Source organism: Tupaia chinensis, unplaced genomic scaffold (genome assembly GCF_000334495.1).
Source record: "Tupaia chinensis unplaced genomic scaffold, TupChi_1.0 Scaffold000459_1, whole genome shotgun sequence".
Classification (NCBI taxonomy): Eukaryota; Metazoa; Chordata; class Mammalia; order Scandentia; family Tupaiidae; genus Tupaia; species Tupaia belangeri.
In genome coordinates this window covers 379957-389066 of record NW_006159968.1, presented here as the reverse complement: position 1 = coordinate 389066, position 9110 = coordinate 379957, and the positions used below count along the sequence as shown (strand labels likewise).

The window sequence follows — 9110 nt, the reverse complement described above, 5'->3', positions numbered from 1 at the left end:
GCTGGGGATGTGACTAGTGCACATACACAAGGGACTAAGTTACAGAATATTCTTAAAATAAAGGCAGGACTTAGCTAAATCCTCTAAGTTCTGAAATTAAAAGCAATGATTGAAATAACTTCAATTTTTATAGTGAGCTCCAATTTTTATATATAATTGTGCACAAATAACATTTATAAATCAAGAGGTTTTTTTGGGTTTTTTTGAATAAATAAAGTTTATTAATGTTATTACATGGAGTATTCACAAGTACCTCACACAAGCAGTGTTGCATGTAAAATCAAAATTTTGTAAAGTCCCCTATGATGTAGCTGCATGTCTTCCCAGAACAAGTCTTTCTCTCTATGCAAGCCCGTGCCAGGGGAGTTTCCTAGCTGCCATGCCCATCAGCTACTGTGCTCTCCCCCACCTGCACTCTCACCCTCCTCCCCAGGGCTCTGAGTCCCTTCCATCACAGCACATACCTTGATATGCCTGCTCTTCTGTCCTCCCTTCCAGACTACGAACTCCTTCGAGGCAGAACTGGTCCTACTGACCAGGTATCTCTAGAACCTATATTCATGGTTGACATGAATAAGAACTCAATCAATATTTCCTGGTGAATGAATGGAATTAGAAATCCACTTAAATACATCTGTCAGGTTCAAATCTTCTCAAATATTGCTTGTATTTTAGACTGAGCCCTACTGCAGACCAAATACAGAACCCTGGGGAGTGCTGATGAGAAGAACACCTACTTGATGCTCTTGTCCACTTGAGCATCCACTTGATCAGGCCAGGTGTGATCAAGGCTGCCCCACAAGATTCTGGGGCTTCAGGACCAGCAGTTAGCGTAATGGCTATGTCGCTGGACTCCCATGTAGTCGATAACAGTTCGAGTCCCAGACCCAGTGGCTTAAACTCATGCCGGGTGCGTGTGCATGCGTGCCCAAGATCCCGAGAGGAGACCGGAGAAGAAGGGATTGCGGCGTGGTCATCCCCCCTGGGGGATGATTTCTTGTTTTCTGTCTCTCTGTCTCTCTCTGTCTTTCCAGCAAGCGCACACACCCTATAGCAAAAAAAAAAAAGTCTTATAAAAAAAAAAGATGCTGGGGCTGCAGGCAGGAAGGGAAAGCTGAAGCATCTAGAAACATCCAGAACCAAGGATTAGGGCTCCCTGAAGATACCTCACTGCCTGAAGCAGCTTCCTCCTCCACGTCCCTCCATGCAGGCACACGCATGCTAGTCCAGCCCCTGCTGGCAGATGGTGCCACTGCACACCCGGCCAGGGCAGTGAGGACACAGGCCAGGCCTCTGCTCTCAGTAGCCCGTGTGAACGGCACATGCTCTTTCCTGGCTCTGCAGCAGTGACGCCCTACTGCACTTGGTGCCAGCCCGACGGCGCACAGCTGGAAGGAAGGGAAGCTCGCGTCGCTGCATTTACTCACCGTCTGCTGTGTGAAGGAGCTTGTGACTTTTCAACGTCCCTTTTGATTTGAATTTCTTGCCACACATGTCACAGAGGTGGGTTTTCTCAGTGCTGTGACGATTCATATGGGCCTTGAGGTTACTCTTGCTACGAGTTGCATATTCACACAGAGAACATTTGAAGGGTTTCACACCTAACGGGAAAAACATATAAATCTCCATGTATCTGTATATATATTTACATATCTGTGTGTGTGAGAGAAGCTGAAGGAAGGCAGGGAGGGACAGAGGACATGTCTGTGTTGGATAAAGCAGTGGCCATGCTTGTCCCTAACAGCCACACACCTTCCCCGCCAGGCCCTTCCCTGGGCTGTTCCTTCCGACTGGGATGCCCTTTACTCCTGAGTCTGCCAGGTACCTCCATCCTGCACCCTCCAACCTCCCAAGTGGATCTCCCTACTCCCTACTGATGTTCTCACACCTGTAACTCTACGAGCTGGGACGACCCAGCACATTGCAGTAGACTGTTCACACCTGCGCTCTCCCAGATCCGAGAGCTCCTTGAGGACAGAGACCCTGAGCACCTCACTGAGCATGGTCATGACTGCACCGAGGTACAAGGAACAAAATGGAAGGCACCAGGGGCCTTGGCATAACCGACAGGATCAGGCCTCCAGGCCGGAAATGTGGAAACATATTTACTTCACAGAATACATTGAGCTTTACAGCACTAGTCGCTTAGCAATCTACAACTCCTTCCTTCAACAAGTGTCTACTGAGGGCCGACTTCACACAAAGTTCTGAGGTTCATCTTCAGAGTGTGAAGAGCTGGTCCCTCTCCAGAGATGGAGACAAGTGAGCAAGCAGTACAACATGCCACAATGCGCTAGGGGCGGGCAGGAGGGTAGAACAGACAAACTTTAGTGGACCCAGCATTTTCGCCCATTCATTATTATACAGGCTGGATCCTTAATCCAAAACCCAAAATCCAAAATGCTTCCTATCCAAAATATTTGAGTGTAGCTAGGACACTGCAATGGAAAACTCCATTGCTGATCTCATGTGTCAGGTTACCTTGAAAATACTGCAATACAAAAAATACTGTATAGAATTACCTTTGGGCTATGTGTATAAAATGTAAATGAAACATAAATAAACTTGGTGTCTAGACTTGGGTCCCTTTCCCAAGAGATCTCATTATGTATTATCAAAATCCAAAGAAATCCCAAATCTAAATCACTCTGGAGCAAGCATTTCGGATAAGGCGTACTCGACCTGCATGACTTCTGACTGCTGTAGAGGCTATGGGACACACCCGGGGACACAGGGCTGAGCTGCACCGGCCAGGACGTCTGAGGGCCCAGGCAAAGCCCCGCACTGGTCGGGGTTTCGGAGAGCAAACTGAGGACCTCACCACAGCACCGATAAGCTGTCTGCCTGAGGGCTGGCATCTAGATCTGCAGAGTGAAGGAACCAGGGACCTTTCATGGAACCTCCTGGACAACACATTCCCTCCTCTGGGCTGGTCATTTAAAGCACACCCTGTGAGAGCAGGACAACTGCAGTAACAGCTGGGGTCCAGCAGCATCTCTGTATCACACACTGCCCCCACCAAACACTCTAATACCACCAACACTACACGTGGTTTGGAATGACCACCACCTCCGAGGAACCTGCATACACCGTACGACAGGAGAATGTGGCTCAGTGATGCCATCTTCATATGCATGTTAGCTGTGTGGCCTTGGGAAAATTGCTTAGGCTCTCTGACCTCATTTTCCTCATCGGTAAAGTGGAGATGGTAACAGCGCCCACCTCTCAGGCTGTCGAGAGTGCTAACTAAATCAGGTAACGTGGGCTCGCTGCCTGTCAGCCACTGAGCACTCAATAAATGCCAGTGCACAGAGCAGATTCCGACTTTGGGAGCTGACCCCTATTCCTCCTGCCTTCTCCAGTCTATCCTACTGTGCTCTTCACTGAACTGCTGGTCTCTCCACACCAATCACTCCTTCCCTGGCTATATCCAGGTCGTCCTAGTCTCATAATGTAGGAAATGCTCACGTGAACTTCCATCCCTAACAGGCCTGTTTTCCTACCCACAGCATTCTGGGTTCCTGACTAGTGAAGGGACCTAATGCAGGTGTCTAGAAAGGCTCTCCCTGCCCTAGGCTCTTACCCTCTTCCCAGGAGGGCCACATCCTCACCCAGGGGAAAAACCAGAGCTGGTGGCCTGCTATCTCTAACACTGTCTCGACTTCCAACTTCCCAAAGCCCCAGACGGTGGCCCCTGCCACGTCCCTTCGTAGGCAGGCACCCAAAGCATAGTCTGAACTCCTCTCCACCATCCCCTCTGCTCCACTCTTCCATGTCCAAGTCCCTCTCCACTACATGAACAGTAGCATTCCACACAGCTGGCATGACGCTTGCTGCCTGTTCACCCTCAGTTGTTCAACACACCAACAGTTCTTCCACGCTGACCATGTGCAGTGCACCATGGTGGGCACTGCCAGAGGCATGGCAGGAGTGAGACACTAGTGCCTGTTCTCAGGCACGTGCTGTCCAGTGGGGAGTCATGTCACATATCTCACTACAGCTGCAGCCAGAGCTACAAGGAAGTGCACACCTCTACTCCTGGCAATTGTGCCTGATTATGTAATGATGCCAGTTGGCTGACACGCCACTCAGTGTGCTAGAGAAATCCTCACTTCGTTGGGCATGAAGCGTGCTCCCACAATGAAGCCCACAAGCACAACAGGAAACAGTGCTTCCATTCGGAAAGATGAACACTCACCTTCGTGAGCCCAGATATGACGCTGAAGGTCGGAACCATTCTTCATGAAGTAGAAATCACAATACGGGCACTTCATGGCTCGCTTCCCAATGAGCCCTTTCAACTGAACCCTCCTCCCGAGGGCCTCGGAAATGGTGCTCATGGGGACCTCTAGAAGAAAGGCAAGATGGCAGTGAGAGGGAGCCGAGGGCCTCGGTTCCAGGTGGGCCTGGACACAGCTCACAACAGCACCTGCACCACCGAGGGCAAATCAAGGTGCCTTGTGGTTTCATGAGACAGGATTCTGGCCTGAGAAGTTAAACCAGAATCTCATCCAGCCTTGGAGCTAACTACCTATTAACACAAAATAGAAAGATTGGAGAAACAATGTCATGAGGCAAACGTCAGAGGCAGAACCAGAAACACTCTACAAGAAAAGTGTGGGTGAAGGCATAGAGTCTGAGGAAGAACATTAACGAGAAAAATGGAGAGGCAAAGCATTAATGGGACAAAAAAACAGGATGTTGTCTGTTGAAGATATCTTTATAGTATTATCAACTGGACTGGGGAGAAATGTAAACATGTTGGAATATTCACTTTGCAAACTAAATGACATGATTGAATGTATATAAGAACTTGAAATAAAGCAAGATAAAAAAAAAGAAAAGCAACCCAGTTTCTCCCCAAAATTAATACCATGGAAAAAGCAAGAAAGGGGTCCTATAGAATACAAGAAATGGAAACAATGCGAACACTAAGTGCAAGTGCTTGTGACCCAATTCAAACAAACCAAAAAGAAAAATACATATTATGTAAATATATCATGGGTAAACTGGGGAAATCGTAAATGGTCTAAAACTAGGCAGTCAGTCCTAGGGAGTTTCTAGTAATCCTGTTTATTTCATTGGTGACACAGAAGTTATATTTAAAAAGATAATTATTAGCTAGAGATGCAACAAAAAAATCATTATTAGCTGGAGATGCGATCTCAAGATTCTTATGATGGAATTACTATACATGACGGCTAGGCTATACTTTAAAATATTCTAGAAGAAATATTTTGTGAGGTAGGTACATGAAACAAATTTGGCAAAATGCAAATGACTGTGAAGGTTAAGTTAGAGAAACACGAGGATTCCTTATAATAGTCTGTGCACTCCTGCAAATTGCTGAGATTTTTCATAATAAAAGTTTAAAATAATGACAAGAGAATGCCTTGCATCTGCTCAAGAACAAAACCAGCCACTTGAAATTAACATCTTCAGGTCACACTGGATCCCACGTCACTTAGCATGGTTCACACGGGTGGGAAAGGACCACTCACTCAGAGAATCACATCACTCATACGTTCCCACACAAAGGCCTCGAGGCTCTGTCTGCTCCCAGATAAAACATGAGTGTTAGTGGTCTTCTGTTATTTCTTCATCTTCCTCCATTTCTAATTATTTCTAATTGTGGCATAATACCAAGAGCAGAAACAAAATAATGAAAAGAAAATGGACATGGTCAAAGAGAGACACAGCTTATCGGCTCCTCATTTGCATCACGTGACACAGTGCCTGTCCTCACAGGTCCTGCCTGAGGCGGAACGGGGGTCTGGGACAGCCCTGCCTCAAGGAGCCCATGGGGGAAGCAGGGCGGCAACAGTGTCAGGAGTACAAGCGGTCTGTGCACCACGCGATGTTAGGAGGGGCCAAAGGATGGGTCCCAAGTCAGAAAAGCCAGAGAAGCCTCCTCACGCAGGACATGTGATCTACCCACAGGCGTTTCAAGTTCACACGGAATGGCGAGGGGCAGGGAAGTAGTGTCTCCGAGACCACAGTGGGCAGGGGAAGACAGATCTGAAGGCCAATAAAGGAGTAAAGTAAGTAATTATATAAACTGCCCAGTTTTAAATAAAGATGCCTATTGGGCCAGTAGGTGAAGTGGTGGTTAAGGTGCTGGACTCCCAAATGGCTAACTATGGTTTAAGTCTTGGACCTGGCAACTTACTTATTCTCTCTCTCTCTTGCTCTCTGTCCCTCTCTAGTGAGCTCATGTGCTCTATAGTAAATTTTTTTTAAAAATAATAGTATTAAATAAAATAATTCTCTTTAAAAATAAAGATTGAGAAGACCCCTTCATGGCTACTGAGAACTAGTGATTTCAGGAGAGTAGGAGAAATGAAGATTTTTCTACTGATAATTCAGCCTCCAGCCCTCAAACTCACATGGTAGGAAGAAGACTTTCCAGCCTCCTATCTCTGTATCTGTCTTTGTCTCTCTCTACCTCTGTCTCTGTCTTCGTCTTCTCATTTTTTTGTAATTTTTCCTTTTTAAAATTTTTTAAAGTTAAACAGTTTCTGGGCTCTCAGCCCCTCCTTTCCCTTTATCTTGTTAATAATCCCTTCTTCCCCTCCCAACACAGGAGAGGCAAGGGCGCAGGCCTCAGAAGACCCCTTCATGGCTACTGAGAACTAACGATTCCATGTGGCATGGTTTTCTAATTTTTGCTTTTATAAAAAAATTATAACTTTATATATTTTTTATTTTTTTCTTGTCTTTTTCTGTTTCTTGGTTGTTTTTGTTGCTGTTGTTTCTCTCTCTCTCTCTCTCTTTCCTTTTCTGCACACTCCTGGACGCTCAGATTGAACTTCAAGTTTAGGAACGAGCACACTTTTCCATCAGATGACTAGAAATCACCGCAGGACCACAAGAAATATGGGAAAGCAAGAAAATACCTCTCCCCCAAGGGAAAAGAATGGCTCCTCTTCATCCACAGACAGCTCAATGGAAATCATAGATATGTCTGATAAAGAATTTAGAACATTCATAATGGTGAAGCTAACAGAGATGGAATAGAAGAGAGACAATGAACTGCAGAAGAGAAAGGAAAAAGGAGCTGACGAGTGCCAGGAGGAGAGGAAATTCTTGCAAGATCTGAAAGAGGAATTATACTCTGTACAAAAGAGTCAAATAGAATTGTTAGAGATAAAGACTATAATACAGGAAGTCAAAATCTCTCTTGAAAGTATTAAAAGCAGATTAGATCATACAGAAAATAGAATCTCAGACATAAAAGAGGAAATTGCTGGCCTAGAAAAGTCCACCATGAAGACTGAGAAAGTTGCCCAAAAATTTGAGAATAATATACGAGAAATACTAGATACCATCAAATGTCCAAACATCCAGATAATTGGCATCCCAGAAGGCGAAGAGATTCATAAGGGCATTGATAAACTATTCCATAAAATCCTGCAAGAAAATTTTCCAAACCTAGAGAGGCACTCAAAGATCCAATCCCAGGAAATACAAAGAACCCCAAATAGAATCAACCCAAGAAGATCTTCTCCAAGACACATTATAGCCAGAATGACCAAAACCACAGACAAAGACAACATACTAAGATTGGCAAGAAAGAAACGGCAAGTTACCTACAAAGGATATCACATCATGCTAACAGCAGACCTCTCATCGGAAACGATGCGAGTGAGGAAAGAATGGGAAAATATATTCAAACTGTTAAGGGAAAAGCAATTACAACTAAGAATACTGTACCCGGCAAGACTGTCCTTCATATGGGAAGAAAAGACAACATTCTCAGATAAACAAAACCTGAAAGAATTTACCAGCACCAGACCAGATCTCCAAGAAATTCTCAAGGGAGTGCTATGTCAGGAAAATTAAATGTAGTCACACAGAACTAAGAGTTCAAAAACTAAGAAAATGACCCACTTAATCATAGGGACAAGTCCGGAGTTGAATATTATATCCCAGAATTCAATCAGGAAGACTGAACCACAACAGAAGATAGATTAAGTACATGAGACTGAACTAGTGAACTAGCATTCTGTGACCTTTGACTAAAATATTGCTGCTTTTTTTCTAGACTTTGTTGTCCAGTTTAAGAGTTTTTGTCCTGTCTTCAGCTGTCAATAGTTTCATATACCTACTATTTGAACAGGATACTAACCTGTTTCCAGGCTTTAAGTTTTAAGAAAATTTCCTTACCAATTCAAAACTGCTTTTCTTGAAATTACCAGCTGAACTTGCTACTAAAAGTAGTTAGATAAATAAATAAATAAATAAATAAATAAATAAGTAGTTAGATTATTTAAGAAATTGCATGATCAATAAAATGTGGAAGGAAAGGAATGGAAGACAACTGTAGACACCAGAGACAGTGTGAGAAGAGGGTGGAAAAGGGCAGAGGGTCAAACATAGGGGTGTGTGTATACACACACACACACACACACACACACATATATATATATATATATCATCATTCATCTTTATTTCCATGTAGTGCAGTCAATGAATAATTCTTTATTTTAAAACAAACAATAGCATTTTAAGATTAAGCTTTCACTCTAAAATGTTTCATCTTACCGGGATGGTTGGTCTTGATATGTGTCTTTATCAATCGATCTTCTGAAAAAGACTTTTCACATACAGGACAAGAATAACTCCTTTTGTCCTTAATAAAAAGAGAACATAATCAATTCAAGGTTTTATTTAAATCTGAGCTCTGCAGAAAAGTCACAACCACCATTACCACCATCACAACTACCACCATCATCATCACCACCCCAATAACCATCACACTATCATCGCTACCACCATCATCATTACAACCACCACCATCACACCATCACCATTATCACCATCACCACCACCATTATCACTATCATCATTCCTACCATCACAACCACCATCACAATAATCATCACCACCACCACTGCTATCATCATCATCACAACCACCACTATCCCACCATTACCACATCACCAACACCATGACCATCATCACCACCACCGTTGTTATCAACACCACAACAACCACTATGCCACCATTACCACATCACCAACACCACGACCATCATCACCACCACAGTTGTTATCACTACCATCATCATTTCTACCATCACAACCATCATCACAATAACCACCACCACC

At 44.2% G+C, this 9110-nt stretch overlaps 1 protein-coding gene across 1 annotated transcript in view; it reads right to left on the bottom strand.

The window, feature by feature from the left end:
- Positions 1-9110, bottom strand: part of ZFAT (zinc finger and AT-hook domain containing) — a 217737-nt gene that overhangs the window by 107826 nt on the left and 100801 nt on the right. Inside the window, exons 8-10 of the mRNA XM_006155514.3 lie at positions 8545-8632; positions 4199-4348; positions 1428-1601 (exon numbers count right to left, since the gene is read on the bottom strand). Of these exons, the coding sequence (XP_006155576.1) occupies positions 1428-1601; positions 4199-4348; positions 8545-8632 (412 nt within the window). The remainder of the gene's footprint in view (positions 1-1427; positions 1602-4198; positions 4349-8544; positions 8633-9110) is intronic.